The sequence below is a fragment of the Lemur catta genome, chromosome 5 (assembly GCF_020740605.2).
Source record: "Lemur catta isolate mLemCat1 chromosome 5, mLemCat1.pri, whole genome shotgun sequence".
Taxonomy (NCBI): Eukaryota; Metazoa; Chordata; class Mammalia; order Primates; family Lemuridae; genus Lemur; species Lemur catta.
Window position 1 is genome coordinate 111,644,436 of NC_059132.1, and position 17,762 is coordinate 111,662,197.

The window sequence follows — 17,762 nt, forward strand, 5'->3', positions numbered from 1 at the left end:
TAAAGCCAGTGACACGGTGTTTTATTCTTCTCTAAAGAACAGCTGTTTGTTCAAAAGTGCAAACTGGTTAAAGATGTCTGGTTATCCTCACAGGTGGCTCCAGAATGCATTTGTGGAGTTTCCCACCCCTCCACTTCTCACTCTGTGTCGGGCTGTTTAAGTAGCTTCCCTTAGTCAACAAATATTTATTAAACATCTACCCTGTGCCAAGTGCCATTCCTTACAGTAGTGAGGAAAACAGACTGAAATCCTGTGTTCATGGAGCTTCCATTCTAACTGGGGAATATAACTGATAAAATATTAATATGTTGCATACTAGAGGACACTAAATAACTTGGAAAAACTGAAACAAGCTGGTAAAGAGAGGTGGCTTGGGTGGGCTCTATTCCTCCTCCTCCTCATCAGGAACCACTAGTCATCAGGTGTAAAAGTTACTCAGAGGTTGCTCCTGGCTGGATACACACTTTCATCATGTAGTGAATGCTCTACAGTCCAATGTACATTTGTAAATATTCAAATCAAAACTTTGCATTTGCTATGATTTTATAAGGGGAAATTATCAATATATTCCAATCAAATTTTTGAAAATAGTAACATTTTCAGGATTCAGTTAATTCATAATCCCATGAAACCTGAAGGAGGTTGAGATAGATGATTATCTCCCAACCCCACTTCAGATTTGCAGCCTTTTAAGAAAATGACATAAGAGTCAATCAGATGATGATCCTAATATCAGTTTTATTTCTCATAAAGCTCTACTGGAAAATGTGACTTCAGTTTGGCCCAGAATCATGCCTTTTAATATTTTTCCTCCGGTGGCTAATCCTTGGGACAGTTTTGGAGTCCGCAGCACATACTTCCTTACGCTTAATCAGACTTTATGCACATCCGGCTCCAGCAGCAGGGAGAGACGGCAGCCTGGGCCTGACCTGCGTGTGCGCCCGCCAGGCAGGAGGAGCGGACACGCCCCGCTGGCGTCAGGCCTGAGAAGGACCAGATGAGCTCTCTCTCCGTCCCTATTCACTGTCCCCTCGAGTGAGGACGAGGAACGATCGAAAGGCATACTGGAGCGAAGGCTCTGGCAGTACAATACGCTCCCTTTCCCGCTCTCTTTCTCAGACCCGCGGGCCACGGAGCGCGTGCGCCCGCCAGGGCCCGGGAAGTTGGTGTCTGCTGGTGCTTCTGCCTTCCGGGCGGGGAGTGGGAAACCGTCTCCTCAGGGAAAACCCGAGAATGTCCCTTCTTGTTACAGCACGTGTAGAGTGGGAAAAAGAGATTGACATACAATTTACGATTCACAAATAGTGAATGTGCCTTAAATGTCTTCTTTTGATTTGTTAAAATACCCATGCTTAGATAATGTCCATAATTTTTGCCTTTGGTAATGGTTCATAATAATTTAATTAATATCTTAAATCCATTTTTTTTAATAACTTGGTTTATGGGTTGAAGTAAGAAAATATCCGTAGAAGGTATTTTGAGGGAGCAGTGTTGTAGTTTAATTGCAGTAAACAGGCTAAGTGAATGCGCCCGTCATAAACCATTTCATAGTAGAGTATTACTAATTCATAATTTTATATAAAAATACTCAACATGAAAGAGAAAGTTAACAGAATTCTTTTAAATAGAATTTGATGTGAAGTTCTGTTAATGCAGGTAGTACTTAATTTATTCACTATCTTATGTAGTTCTCTTCATTTTTTGAGGAAAATAGAACTAACCAACAACAAAAACTGAAGGAAACATACATTTTAAGAAAATATTTTCAGGTTTTCTAAAATATTTCTCTCTTGTTTAACTTTATAATGGTACCAAATGCTAGCTGAATAAATTATCGTGTTACAAAGAATCTCAAAAAAATAAAAACTACAAGTAAAGATCTCAGACATTATTTTCAGAAAGATTTCTGTGGATGTTAAAACTATAGAATATTGTTTAAACAACGTGAAAAAAATTTGTAGAATCAGAAATATGCTACTGAAAAGGTTCTTATATAAAATTTTTTGACTGAAGATAAATACCTTATTTAAAACTTAATAGTGTATTAAGGAGTACTGTGAATGAACATAAATGGTTTATCCAACTGATAGCTGTTGGATATGTGGGTAGGTGTAAACTTGTTCCAAGAGGTAAGCTGTCAAATTACGTGACCACTTGAAATTTCTTTACAACTATATTATTTTATGACAATTATTTTAGTTAGTAAAAGGAATAAACTACAATTGAAATTATTTTACCAGGGCTAGCTAAAATTTATCTCAACCTAAAAAATACTGCATTCTTTTGAGCAGTCCCCTCGAATAGCAGCATATAATGCACATGTGCTGTTTATTTATTGATTAGCAGTACCTAAGGAAACTGTTACTGCTACCTACTGTTGGTTTATGATATATGTGGTTCAAACCATTAAAATAATAAACAAGTAAAGTATAAATTCTACAAAAGAAAGTAAAGTGGGAAAGTAAAGTATAAATTCTGTAAAGTGGGAAACTCAGCAAAGGAAATACTTTCAGTACCATTTCATTAAGCGCTTTAACCAGCAGTGTGTTTTTACCATCTTCACCAACTTATAATTCATCATGATTTTTTCCCTTGAGTGTTATAAATACGTAAATTATGTTCAAATAATGGAAATCTTTCTTTTTTATTCTCAAAAACAGATTGTACCAATAACATTGGCCCAGTATATAAATTTTCATTAATATGCTAAACATTGTGTTTTCCTCACAGTCTCCCATCTGGTGAAGGGTTCTTAGTGCCTGAGTCATATTTCAAATCTCTGAGTTCCTTTAGGGTTAACTCAGGCCAGAGATTATGTAGTTAGTCATTTGTTTCAGAGCCCTCTGTCCATCACACTCTAATTGTTGAAAGGTTGATGGACAGAGGCTATTTCTATTATCTCTAGTCTTCTCAACACAGATTCAAATTTTCAGCACCTCAACTGTGCATCGTTTTTTTCTCAGCTCAGTTTGCTGAGTTCCTTCTCACTGCTGTGACAAATGATTCTCAGCGTTGACATCAGTGCTTATCCTCCCAGCCTTCCCTTCTAGTGGGACAGGCTTCAGTCACAATCCCAAGCTCAGGGAGGCAAGCTTAGGCTTCTTTTTGGACTGATTGGAGACCCGTGATTAGACCGGCGCTGGCTAACCAGCACCTTCTATGATTAAGAGATACAAAGGGCCACCAGTTATGTGCGATGGTGCTTCTCCAAGCTTCAGACTAACCCACCGCAGCGTTTGGGCAGGACTGTCAGGGGAGAGTTGACCTCAGCAAGGTGAGAGAAACGCTTGCAGAAACACCACCAGAGAAGGACAGTGTGGGCTGTGAGTGAGGAGAGAATGGGCAGTTTCTAGCACTGCCTGATTGCTGACAGATTTCCAGTCCCACTCCACATATATTCCTAAGTAAATGCCTCTCACCATCTTTTAAAGGTGATATAAGGAAATTCTTATGTGTTAAAACCCAAGCATAACTCACAAGTTTCATTTCCTCTATGAAAAAATACTGAGCTGAAATTCGAAAGAATTATCCTAACCTGAGGCAAGTCACCTTTGAATCCTCTAGCTCTAAATATATATATGTATAATAACAAAATTATTATTAGCTCTAATTTTCTTTCTCATCTTTAATTTTTAATTTTCTCACTCCTAATCAGAAATCTATTGACTTTTTTTTTTTAGATGTTGAGGACATGTTCACTTCCAGATCTCTCGAAGCTGTTCAGAACCCTGATGGACGTTCCCACTGTAGGAGATGTCCGTCGAGACAATCTTGAAATAGAGGAAATCGAAGATGAACACATTAAAGAAGGACCTTCTGATTCTGAAGACATGTAAGCATAATATAATTAATAAATACTAGCATTAACAGAATTTCTGAATTTACATGAAAAAGTTCTAGAGAAGATGACTGACCCTAAACAGTTTTAAAAAATGATCTATAACTAACTTTTCCTTATGCCATTACTTTTTTACAACTTATTTAAAGTACAGTCATGCAAATTTTGATAATGTATATCTGCCTCTAAAAACTATAGTAACTTAATCTCACTTGAGGCAGATAAGAAAATGGTTTCCCTTTGTGTTCACTGTCTTATTCACTCCTGAGCATCCAGCACACTGGCTTGCACGTGGTAGGTGTTTAATATACTGGTTAGATGAATGAATGTTAGCAGGATAATGACAGTGGAACAGTGGACACCACATGATACAGGGGTTGCAATGGGAAATGGTGAAGTAATTAATACAGTCACGTACAACATAACAATATTTTGGTCAGTGATGGACGGCATTTATGATGGTGGTCCCATGAAATCATAATAGAGCCGAAAAATTCCAATCACTAATGGTGGCATAAGTGTCATAACGTCCTAGTGCAATGCATTACTCACGTGTTTGTGCTGATGCCGGTGTGAACATACCTGCAGTGCTGCCAGTCATGTAAAAGTCTGGTGCATACAATTATGTACGGTACATAATACTTGATAATGACAATAAACAACTATTAATATGTTACTGGTATATGTATTTACTATACTTTTTATCATTGTTTTAGAGTGTACTCCTTCTACTTTAAAAAAAAAAAGTTAACTGTAAAGCAACCTCAGGCAGGTCCTGCAGGAGGTATCCAGAAGGTGTTACCATAGGAGACCACAGCTCCACACCTGTTATTGCCCCTGAAGACCTTTCAGTGGGACAAGACATGAGGGTGGAAGACAGTGACGTTGATGATCTGGCCCTGTGTAGGCCTCAGCTTATGTGTGTGTTCATGTCTTTGTTTTTAACAAAAAAAGTTTAAAAGTAAAAAATAAAAATAAAAAAATTTTAAATAGAAAAATGCTGATAGAACTATGTAACTGTACAATGCGTTTATGTTTTAAGCTAAATGTTATAAAAGAGTAAAAAGTTTTTTAAAAATTCAGAAGTTTATAAATAAAGTTACTTTAAGCTAAGGTTAATTTATTATTGAAGAAAGAAAAATTTATGAATTATAAAATTTTAGTGTAGCCTAAGTGTACAGTGGTTATAAATTCTATACTAGTGTGTAGTAATGTCCCAGGCCTTCACCTTCACCCACCACTCACTCACTCACCCACCCAGAGCAACTTCCAGTCCTGCAGACGCCATTCATGGTAAGCACCATTTTTTCATCTTTTGTACTATACCATTTTTTATAAAGATAAAAATGTATACCATTTTTTATCTTTTATACTGTATTTTGATGTCCCTTTTCTATATTTAGATGTGTTTAGATACACAAATACTTACTACTATGTTACAGTGGCCTACAGTATTCAGTATACTAATGTGCTGTACAGGTTTGTAGGCTAGGAGCAGTAGCTATCACATATAGCCTAGGTGTACGAGGCTGTACTACACCACCTCGCTTTGTGTAAGTGCACTCTATGATGTTCACACAATGATGAAATCGCCTAACAATGCATTTTTCAGAATGTATCCCTGTTGGTAAGCAATATAAGACTGTACTTAACAATTCCCTAGGAAAATGACCTGAAAGGTCCACGTGCCATGTAGGATTTCAAAGCCGTGGCAATGGGGAGTTAGCAAGTAGACTTGTTTGTGTGTGTGAGTGCTGTGTGTGCTGCATATAATTTATTGCTTTTGCAGAATTCCTTTCTTCGTAATTCATAGGGAATTGGGAATCCAGAAAGGAAATTTAACCAACAACGCTTCTGAGAGCTGTGGGGAATGACGGCCCCTAGATAATAATCCTCCTTTGCCTTCTTCAGTATTGGTCAGCCCTGTCAGCCCCTCAGACAGATGGTACAGACTCTTTGGGGACATAACATATACCCAGAGTATCCTGGAATGAAATGTATGAGAAGATACAGTGTATTCAAATCACCTGCAGAATAAGTTATAAAATATTAGAATTTGTATGTTTATTTTGTAAAATTTTTTTGATCCTAAGTTTCTGCATTTTACCTCTGCCTTTTAATAGGAAGAAGTTCTACTTTGACTGGCTGAAAGTATTCTATTAGTGTCACAACGTGTTCCTCTGTGAGGGAGCCAGCGTCACTGCACCTGGCACGTTTTATTTTCTGGTTTTTGGTTTTTTTAAGCCTTGCACCTTGCTTCATAAATTTCTAATGAAACTTTATTTTTAAAACATTGCCCTTTTTTTCCCATTTTTTGTAGTGTTCTGTAGATTTTTACTAGTGACCTCACAATTTGGAAGAAAAGTTACCTTTTTATCTTTGTTTCTTCTACTTGACTGTGGAGATTAAGCACTTTAATTTTGTGTTTTTATTAACTCTATTGGAGAACACAGCAGCATTCAGCATCTTTATTGTTGACAAAGTGCTAGGTAACAAATTTTTTTCCCCAAAATTTTTATAAAATCATTGATTTTTATCTGCATGAACTATAGCTTATTTGTGGCTTGTGTCCTTTTAATTACTATTTGATGACAGAATTTTATTTTAAAATTTAAGTTAGAAGCTTTTAGTATTAATTGAAAGAATTGAAAACTAAGTTATTTTTTAAAATAAGTTATTTCACATTTATATGGGAAAATTTCACTTGATGTTTTTCTTTGGAAATTTCTTTTGATCCAAACTTTATTCATGGTTTTATATATATATATATTTTTAAGAGACAGGGTCTCACTCTGTCGCCCAGGCTGGAGTGCAGTGGCGTCATCATAGCTCACTGCAGCCTCAAACACCTGGGTTTAAGTAAGCCTCCTGCTTCAGCCTCCCAAGTAGCTGGGACAACATGCATGCACCACCATGCCCAGCTAATTTTTTTTCTTGTTTTTCTTTTTTTGTAGAGAAAGGGTCTCACTGTGTTTCCCAGGCTAGTCTTGAACTCCTGACCTCAAGTGATCCTCCTGCCTCTGCCTCCCAAAGTGCTGGGGTTATAGGTGTGAACCACCACACCCAGCCCCAAACTTTACTCAAGGTTTTATAATAAGAAAGCCAATTAAAAAGTGAATTAAGGACCAGATTTTTAAGTATCTTGAAGTTTTTTGAGTGCTCACTTCATAAAAGATCTTAATTTTCTCATACTTCTCTTACAGTGGCAGGCTTAGCAGCGGCACGTAATTGAATACCATCTGCAGAGGGCACAGATTCCTTCTACAGAGAGCACGACTCCTCTAGGCTAGCCACTAGAAGATTTTATCCGCAGGTCAATGTTTAGTCATTGTAGTAATAGTTCATAGCAGGTGTGCCCGATACGTTAGTCTTGTAAGTAGACATTAAGTCAAATGCTACTAGTGGATGATCTAAGAGATTAGACACTTTTTTCTCATTCTGATTAGCTACTTTGCTTTTCTATAGCTTCTATAAAGTCAAATTGTAGGAGTTTACACACAAGTACAAAATAAAGTTATTGCTATATAAAAAGATAATTTACTTTTCCTATTAATGGAAATTTTATTGAAGGTCTTGTGTAATACCATTTATATTTTAGTTCTTTAGTAAATGTTTGGTTTGGGTCTAAACTTTTAGAAAGGCCTTAATCAGCCCTGGTGTCCTGTTTGACATTGCTTTTTTGGTAGACGAAATCCTCAATTTGGTTACATAATCTTTTCAGAAGTCTTCAGACATCTAAAATCTCAATTAACTCTCTTAGTCTACGAACTTTTCCACCTGTATGCCACTTTAGGAGAAAGAAAGAAGCAAATCATAAGAGCGAAAAAGTCCATGAGTGTGTGTCTTGGGTGTTAGAGGAGTGGTCAGAGACCACGTTTCAGTCCTCTGTTTACTGTTTGTGGACTGTGTGGGCTTGAGCAAGTTGTTTACACACTTTGATTCACAGTTTCCATGTCTCTAAAGTGAGGTTTGTTTGGATAAAATTTAAGTAATAAGATAAAACTACTTAATAAACTAAAGTACTGTATAAATGTAAGGTATTATTTGTATAAAATAGTTTATTCTAGCATCTATAATCCCATGAAAATAGAATTAATATCCTGACCAATACCTTGTAAACAAGCTACTCCTGTGAAGTTTGTTATGGTTAGCATATTCTAATTACACAGGAAAGTCTACTCATTCTGTATTTTAGAACATTTTCAAGAACAAGCATGTGCATGAGTGAACCCAGTGAAGCTCAGCTATACCTGGCCCGGACCACAAGAACTGTCCAAGCGAGGCCAAACTGCCAACCTGCATGTTTTTTGGGCTCAATAAATGGCTGTTGCTTTAGGGGGAAAAAAAAGCATCTAAAAATAAGGTTTCTGGTGACCATTTTATTCCCTGGATCATCCTGTTAACCTGAGCATACAATTCCCTACATATTTCTATTTCCAAAATATAGAAAGCCTTCCGTATGGTGTACAACTGATAAAACCCACATGAGGATTTTGAAAATTTCAAAACTATGTAAAAGAAAAATATTTTTAGTATATTTGTTTTAGAAATCAAGTAAAAAAACCTCTACAGTCTGACCTCTTAAAACATCAAAACATGATTTCAAAATTTAAGCAGTGAATACTGTTGATAGTTCTGTGATTCTCTGGCAAATCAGGACCATTTTAAACAAGTCATCTTCTTGCTTCGGTATTCCAGAATATGTGTGTTGTGTGCTGTATTTGTCAACGCACTAATCCTCAGTTTCTTGGTGAAAGTAATACAGGTTTTTTTCAGATTTCTTTTTATCTATTATTAGTACTTTTAAGTAGAAGGGAGTGCCTGCATATTGAGTTGAAGTAAAATGTCAGAATAAGGTAAAGTTATAGTGATACTTAGTTTAACTTTTTAAATTTCAGTGTGTTTGAAGAAACTGACACGGATTTACAAGAGCTTCAGGCCTCCATGGAGCAGCTGCTCAGGGAGCAGCCTGGGGAGTACAGTGAGGAGGAGGAGTCGACCTTCAAGAACAGTGATGTGGACCAGACTGGCGATGGGACAGACCTGGCAGAGGAGGATGACAACCCCAGCAGTGAAAGCGCGCTAAACGAAGAATGGCACTCAGGTGCGTGATCATGGTTGTAGACCTCCTTCCGTGTGTACAGACATTTCAAGTGGCTGGACGTGGTGGCACGCGCCTGTAGTCCCAGCTACTTGGGAGGCTGAGGCAAGAGGATCGTTTGAGTCCAGGAGTTCCGGGCTGTAGTGCGCTATGCCGATTGGGTGTCTGCACTAAGTTCAGCATCAATATGGTGACCTCCCGGGAGCGGGGGACCACCAGACATTTCAAGTGGAGTGTATTTTTTTGATATCTGATATAAACCATTTCCAACTTCAACATACTGACTGCCATGCTAGGAAAAAAAAATATTTTCCTTGGCGCCATGGTGGTTTTTTTTTACAAAAATAGAATAAAAACTTCAAAAACAAAACAATCCTTTCTAATTTAATGAAAAATTTATTACTTTTTATTATTTCCTGTACGTGAGTTACATGCAATTAAATTGTCAATATTAATTCCAACAATAAGAACATATCAACAAGTAAAATTTTCACAGACCCATTGCAGGGTTTTGCCCAGGGGGCCACCCATCACGTAACGTGTGTGCTACAGCATGTCAGCGCGAGTTGCCTGCACAGCAGGAGGCTCCCAGGGTGAACAGACGTGAGAGTTACGTGTGCTTCCTGAGGCCTCAGGCTCAAAACTGGCTGGAGTTAAATACAACTCACACGGCAGTTAATGTGTTAAATAAAACTGAAGTGTGCTTCTTTGTTTCTGCCCTTTTTTCATTCTTTTCATTTTCACACAAATGTACAGTTTTCCATTTCTTTTCCATTAAATTTTCCATTTCTTCCCATTAGATTATAGCAATGTTTTTTTGAAGCATTTTTATTCTTTGTTCTCCATTTCTTATTTTTCCAGTAATAAGGATAATACCTTAGTTTTCTTACCACTTTATGTTTTACGAAGAGCTTCCACATGTAGTGGTTAATCAGCAGGGTTAATACAGAAAGCAGTTTTTAAAATCTTATCACTTTTTTTTTTAATTTGGAAACTATTCTTTGTGCATAGCATTACCCCTAAGATGCATAGAAAATCTGTATATTTCAATAACTATATAACATTTATTTGGAAAGAAGAGCTAATAGTGAACAGAAAAGATTCTGTAATAATTTTTTTTCAAAGTATCTGGAACATGTACACAACAAAACATATTGGACATTTATAATACTTTCTAAGTGTTTTCCTAAAATTTTATGAAGGGTGTCTTAGGTTGTCTGCCTTCTGCATGCTTTTTCATGTTATAGCCCACGTTTATTATCAACTTTTAAAAAATAGGGTTGTTCACATCAAGCCAGAACACAGAAATATGCTTTTTCCGTTTTTTACTAAATGAATGACATCACTAGGAATTTTTGTTTGTTTGTTTTCAAGATGGGATCTCAATCTGTCCCCCAGGCTGGAGAACAATGGCACAATCATAGCTTACTGCATCCTCCAACTCCCAGGCTTAAGAGATCCTCCCATGTCAGCCTCCCAAGTAGCAAGGACCACAGGTGTGCACCCTCATGCCGGCCTAATTTTTATGTTTTTGTAGAGACAGGGTTTTCCTATGATGCTCAGGCTGGCCTCAAACTCCTAGCCTCAAGCAGTCCTCCCGCCTTAGCCTCCCAGAGTGCTAGGATTACAGATGTGAGCCACCACACCCAGTAAGAATGTTTTTATTCTAACCTGATTTACTATTTATGTCTATAAAAGATTCCCGAAGTAGCATTCTTGTTGTGACAGATTTATATGCATTTTGCTTACCTATATAAGTGACAAATGTTATAGTTACAAAAATATTTATATTAAAAGTAGAAGTAGTCTACTTCAGTGGCATTATTGACTTGTCATAGAATTTTAGTCTATTAAGGTAAGGATTATTCAGTCTTTTTAATCATAAAATATCTTCTTTTTATTTTACGTTTTTAGATAACAGTGACGGTGAAATTGCAAGCGAATGTGAGTACGACAGTGTCTTTAACCATTTAGAGGAACTGAGACTTCACCTGGAGCAAGAAATGGGCTTTGAAAAGTTCTTTGAGGTTTATGAGAAAATAAAGGTCAGTAAAATGTCAATTAACACATTTGCTTTTAAAATATGTTCTGTTTGAGTACTAGAAAAATGTTTATCTTTATTGGTCATTAGATTTCTTTTAAGTAGAAAGTGAAATCTCCAATTAGAGAAAATTATTCAAATACTAATTTATATTTGGGGATTTGGTATAGGCTGTTCATGAAGATGAAGATGAAAATATTGAAATTTGTTCAAAAATAGCTCAAAGTATATTGGGAAATGAACATCAGCATCTTTACGCCAAGATTCTTCATTTAGTCATGGCAGATGGAGCCTATCAGGAAGGTAAGGTTTCCTCACGTCTTTGTTATGTTCAGTAAACGTGAGAAGAACAAGATGACAGAGAGAATTGGACCAGTTTGTATCCCACCCATTTTGGTGAAATCTATATTAGATTTCTTTATTTCTATATTAGATTTCTTTATTTCTATATCTATTACTTTTAGGCAATTATAAAATTAACTCTCAGATACTTTTATTGATCTGTCTTTTACTTTTATTGACTTAAGTCCTTTAAGTCAATATTTTTAAATTTAATTTATAAGTAACATTTGAATGAGATTTTTAAATCTTACTGGACAGATTTTGGAAAGCTCCAGAAATTAGAACAATTCTTATTCTATTTGGCATCTCTAGAAATTAGAATATTTTTTATCAAGGATGTAGTATTAAACTTTAGAAACATAAAGCAATATGTAAAATTTTGAACAAGAGTCGGGCATGATGGCGTGAACCTGTAATCCCAGCTACCCGGGAGGCTGAGGCTGGAGGATCACTTGAGCCCAGGAATTCAAGGTTCCAGTGAGCTCTGATAGCGCTACTGCACTCCAGCAGAGGCAACAGAGCAATTTTTCTTTTCAACAAGAATTCATTTCTAGATTATTTGCCAAAAAATTAATCTTACAACTTTAAAGGTTTAATTTATAGACTAAAATTGAGGGTTTTAAATGTTGATGCTTAATTTTAGCAATATAAATTTTTATAAAACTTATTTACATTCTATACAAAAAATGTTTTGCATAGGCATATAAAAAAGTTTAATATGGCATTTAAAAATATATATAGTACAAGATAAAATTGAGTTTTAAAAAAACATTTGGGAAAGTCGATGTATCGGGCAAATGAGTACAAGTGATATAACATGGGCCAGGAACGAAGAAAGAAGACAAAGTTCATGTTCAAAAGGTTTCTGCATTTTCTGAAAACAGGACACAAATTTGGTGCCGGTCTTTCTAGGAAAGCAGGAAACCTAATTAATTACATGAGTCACAGTATTCATGAGACAAAAACTGTTAGTTGCTGAGACAACAATAGGCCAGCTATTTTTGGTATTGAAACCAAAGGAAAAATTTTCCCATTGTATTTAAAAAGAGGACACTGTCATGCAGTATCCCTCCACCTTGAGTAACAGATGGGTCCCTTTAAGGGAAAAAACATTTTTTTTCAGGTGCAAGATTTCAAGATCCATAGACCCCAGTAAAAAACTCAAGTCTTAGAAAATTTTGTCAGTTGTGAATTATTAGTTTTGTATAAAACAGATGTTTTATTTTTCTAAATATTAAAAGATTATTTTATTGTCAAAATGAAAATATAAAATGTAAACATTATCCAGAACCTGTGGATTCCTGATTTTATTGAGATCTTAGACTTCATCTTATAAAACAGTGTTATAATGGAATGAAAAATATCCTCAGTAATTTTTACAATATTTGGATTTCCTGGGGCTGTTTCTTGTAATATATCTGGTATAAGTTAATGGCACAAGTCCAGAGGATGATTCCATTTAAGTAAATCTGTGGAGCATATCAAACCAATTCTGTTCGTATTCAGACTGTTCATCCTCAGGCAGCTCCCCGTAAGTACTGTTTCAGCACAGCTTTTCGTAAGTCGGCAGCAGCAGTGTGCTTGGGGGTCAGCTTTGCTTGACCAGTGTCTGGAGAGCTTTTATTTTGCTTTGCCCCTTAAGTGGAGAACTAACAATCCACTGATTCACAGGTAATGTTGACACCCCTCTTTTGACAGCTGAGTGGTTTCCAAAGGACACATGCCTATGTAGAAGGCCATTCCCCCGCAGAGGGCCAAGATCAGGCTAAGCTAATATACCCCTTAAGAAGCAATACTGGATTTTTTTCTAGCACACAGATGAAAAGTAGATGAAGACCCCAAAGTCTTGTATCACAGAGCATGGCAGTAATTCCTTTACCCTAGAAAAAACAATGTAAAGCAGTTAAAACCAGAAGTCTACCCTGGCAATCTTTTTAGAAATGTTAGTACAGCCCATAAAATATTATAACTTACTAATATGCCTACTAAAGTAACTATTTATGAGGTGTATACTGAGTTATCTGAACAAGCTAACTTGCTGTTTGTATTGTTAGTCACAGGAGAGTGAAATGTTAGACAGTGACTGGACTTAGAATAACTGTTCTGGAGTCCTTCTTGTTGGAAGTAATTAGATCCCATACATAGTTACCTTACAGAGTCTTTTAGTCCACTCCTTTTACCAGGAGGTAACAGAAAAACCATGTTACCTGCATATGGTGCTTACATACTTGTATTCTCTGTGTGGAGGAAGGGGGGGCCAACGAAGGGAGGGAGTAGGAAAATTTTATATAGTTCACCCAAAAGTGGTACCAGGTCACTAAGGTGCAAGTTTAAAAGAAGACTGTCTAAAACACATTTCTATTCTATTTCACTGAAAGTATCTGAGTCCTGAAAACAAAGCCTCAACTATTCAACTCCCCTGATACTGGCCGGGCGCGGTGGCTCACGCCTGTAATCCTGACACTCTGGGAGGCCGAGGTGGGAGGATCGTTTGAGCTCAGGAGTTCGAGACCAGCCTGAGCAAGAGTGAGACCCCATCTCTACTAAAAATAGAAAGAAATTAGCTGGACAACTAAAAATGTATAGAAAAAATTAGCTGGGCTTGGTGGCGCATGCCTGTAGTCCCAGCTACTTGGGAGGCTGAGGCAGGAGGATCACTTGAGCCCAGGAGTGTGAGGTTGCTGTGAGCTGGGCTGACGCCACGGCACTCTAGCCCGGGCAACAGAGTGAGACTCTGTCTCAAAAAAAAAAAAACTCTGATACTATGACAATGCTGGTTAGATAAGTGAACGTCAATAACTGTAGCTATTGACAAAGTTAATGTCACTTAGTCCGTACCTAGGTAGTATTCAGAGTCAAATAGAGCTAGTAAAATGTGTAAACTACCTAATATTATTCCTAATAAATTCTTCCACAAGGAGAGGAGTGCAGCTGGCGGAGGCCACCGTGCAGAGCATTGGCGTTCGCAGCCCACGCTCTTAGGTTCTTAAGAAGGAAACACATACCTTCGCCCCACGTTCATTTTAGATGGAATATTGAGCTGTGTGTATGTAATGAAATTTTAGGCATCAGTTAAAATGAGTGACCTAAATTCCATCTGTCAATGTGGATGAGCCCCACAAACATGATGGTTGAATAAGTAGTATATGATACCATGTATATAATATTTAAAAACAATTTTATTTAGATGTACATATATGTAATAAAAATAAAAGCAGAAAACTGTGAGAGAGAAGTACACACATCAATTTCATGATGCCGAAAATGCCCTGGGGAAGAAGAGAATGCAATGAGATTGAGAAAGAGTGCTCTCTGTCTGTCATGTGTTTTCCCTAATAATCCAAACCAATACAGCCAAAAGTTAACTTTTATTAATTCCACATATCATGTACATGTGTGTTCATTACTTTTCTGATGATTTGAAATATTTTGTAATTTTAAAACATAAGTAAATTGTAGTACAGAGTGATAAGTGCAACACTGGAAGCAATAAAACGTATGTGAATTGCATTCAGTAATGACACAACCATCCTAGAAGAAATAGTGGTGACAGGGCAGCTCTTCCTAGGGGAGAGGACATCAGAGTTGGATTTTGGAAGATGAATGAGAACTTGCCACACGTCCATACATGTGCTCACACATGTGAGGATACAAAATGTTGCAGCGGGGGAACGACAAGCAATTCAGTGTCACTAAAGCATAAATTATGGGGCAGTTGAGGAAGATGGGAAATGAAATTTGGTAAGACTGGAAATATTTAAGAGGCCAGATCACGAAGGGCTTTACAGTCCATATTAAGGAGGATGGATTCTTTTCTGAGGCAGTAGGGAGCCAGTGAAGGATTTTAAGTCGTACAGTGATTTGACATGACACTTGGATTTTTATTGAAAGATCACTTTTGCTGGACTGTAGAAGATAATGCTTGTTATATAAGATTAAAAGCAGTCTGTTTAACTCATTCAATAGTGTTTTTTAAAATAAAAATTGGAAATAACCAAAATGTCTGTAAATAGGAATGGTTAATTTAATTACTCCATAGAAAATGGAGTAATATAGAAGACTATACAGATTTGAAATTAACATGGAATGTATCCATGTTTTATTCTTTTTCAACACTTTATTGAAAATTTTCATCATATGAAAACCTTGAAAAGACTCCTAAAATAGAAGACTATACAGATTTGAAATTGACATGGAATGTATCCATGTTTTATTCTTTTTCAACACTTTATTAAAAATTTTCATCATATGAAAACCTTGAAAAGACTTTACAGTGATCATCTGTGAACCCACCACCCAGATTCTAACATTAGCATTTTATCTTTCTTATCTGCCTTTCCGGTCATTATGTGTGTTAAATGGAAAAACTCATGTTTCAAAACTGCATTTTGGTGTAATTTTTAAAAAATATCTGTGTATGCAGAGGAAATCAATCGGGGAGGGTTTATATAAAATTAACATTCGTTATCTTTTGCGCATAGGTGATTTTTGCCTCCTGCTTTACTTTTCATTGTATATTGTGAATATTTTACAATGAGTGTATGAGATTATAGTAAAAACTGTGTTTAAAACCACATTAAAGCTCTTTTCCTTTAGCATGAAAAAGAATTACTGTTTTTTATTACTAAGTAGATACAGCTTGATTTTAAATGGGGTTAATTTCTTTCTTTCTACAGATAATGATGAATAATCCTCAGAACATTCTTCAACCCTCACCTATGTGGAAGGATTGAATTTGGCTCATCAGAGTAACAAGTGTCAGTGGGAAATACAACAATTTTATAAAACTTGATCAGATTTAAGACGAGTATGCTTATTGCATGAAAAAGATGGAGAAACATACCATTTTGCAATGAAGATTCTAGTATTTTATCTATATTATTTTGTTTGTCAAGTTCCATAGTTAAATCCTGTAGAATACATACTTTATTAAATCATCCAACCAAAGCATAAGAGACGTTGACCCAGAACTGGACTTGATGGTTTTGAAGATTTACTATGCAACAGGCAACTTTGACTCTCAGCAGATGTCTTCAGGTTGAAGGAATTACCTGTGTCATGAAAGCCCTGCCTGTGGTTTTCATGTAAGTCTTTGAACATGACCATTTTTTCTGTCTAGCACTTGTTTTCATCCTGGCCAGCAATTCTGCGTTAAATAACTTTGTCAAGGGCTCTGTTTAAGTCTTTATGTTTTGAAGGTGGAATTTTTAGCCTTAAAGTTTATATTCTCAAGTCCTTTTCCGACCGTGTGTCTCCTCAACTAGCTCAGTGGAGACAGGCTATAGAAAGTCTTAGATCATTCAAAGATTGGATTATGAAAGCATAGCAAAATTATATTTCCCAATATTTAAAAAGTTGGTTTATTGCCTCTATATCTTATTAAGGACCAGAACCAGTAATATTATATCTAAAATTAGTCTGAGGATTTTAACATTTACTTAGTTAAATGTTACCTAGTAAAGTTGCCTTTTGGTCTTAGCTTCCTGTCATGCATGTGCTTCAAGGACAATATGAGGTTAAAAAGGACAAAGGAATCATTTTTATTTTGACACCGTGTCAGTTTTGGTAACTAGGCAAACATTCCTCCTTTGGGGAGTGTTTGCCTCTTGCACTTCTTTCCATTACGAGAGGATTTAGTTAAGTCATCGAGATGAGTCTCACAGCTTCAGCTGCAGTATGCCGCGTGCTACACGGTTTCATTAGCAATGTCTACAGTCCAGATGTTTTTGTAATAAAAGTAAAATTTTTGAAACTCCAAGTACAAAGCATTATGATTTGCATAATATGTAATTTGAAAAATAAAATCTTATCTTGCAGCACTATCAACACTATGTTGAATTTATTATATATATTAATATTTCTAACATCCCAAACTAAATACTTGATTTTTATATGTTTATTTTATGATATTGCTATTAAATTTTTATTACCACCTGAAGTATACCATTGATTGTCTTTTATTTATTAGCACTTTTCTCAATAGAATGCTTTTACACAGAGCATCGTGCTTAATAGAAGAACATTTGAATTCTGCACTTGAAAGGTGGTAGTCTGGGCTTGGTGGGCTCACGCCTGTAGTCCCAGCGCTCTGGGAGGCTGAGGCAGGAGGATCGTTTGAGCCCAGGAGTCTGAGGTTGCTGTGAGCCAGGCCTACGCCACAGCACTCTAGCCCGGGCAACAGAGTGAGACTCTTTAAAAAAAAAAAAAAAAAAAGAAATTCTACAGATGAAAAATGCATGTGTAACAAGCAACAGACTAGCTACGCAGGAAAACAGTGAACTAGATCTGACTGACATTTATAAAACACTTCATGTAATTCAATAAAGAATATTTTCAGGTGTACATTTACTAAGACCACAGTTTGAACCTACAAATGTAGCAAGAAATTTTAAATGATACAAATCATACAAAGTATGTTTTCTGACCACAATGGAATTAAT

General features: G+C 36.4%; 1 protein-coding gene across 9 annotated transcripts in view; it reads left to right on the plus strand.

Annotated features, from left to right (window-relative positions):
• NEK1 (NIMA related kinase 1) overlaps positions 1-17,148 on the plus strand; it is a 137,395-nt gene extending 120,247 nt beyond the window's left edge. For 7 of the 9 annotated variants that reach the window (XM_045552523.1, XM_045552525.1, XM_045552530.1 and 4 more), the window contains 5 exons: positions 3,681-3,832; positions 8,737-8,942; positions 10,854-10,984; positions 11,151-11,283; positions 15,999-17,148. In XM_045552523.1, coding sequence (XP_045408479.1) covers positions 3,681-3,832; positions 8,737-8,942; positions 10,854-10,984; positions 11,151-11,283; positions 15,999-16,012 — 636 coding nt within the window. In that variant the 3' untranslated portion in view covers positions 16,013-17,148. Of the gene's footprint in view, positions 1-3,680; positions 3,833-8,736; positions 8,943-10,853; positions 10,985-11,150; positions 11,284-15,998 lie in introns of those variants that run through there. The other 2 variants (XM_045552526.1, XR_006735456.1) reach the window with 2 other exon arrangements.
• The last annotated feature ends 614 nt before the right edge of the window (positions 17,149-17,762 follow it).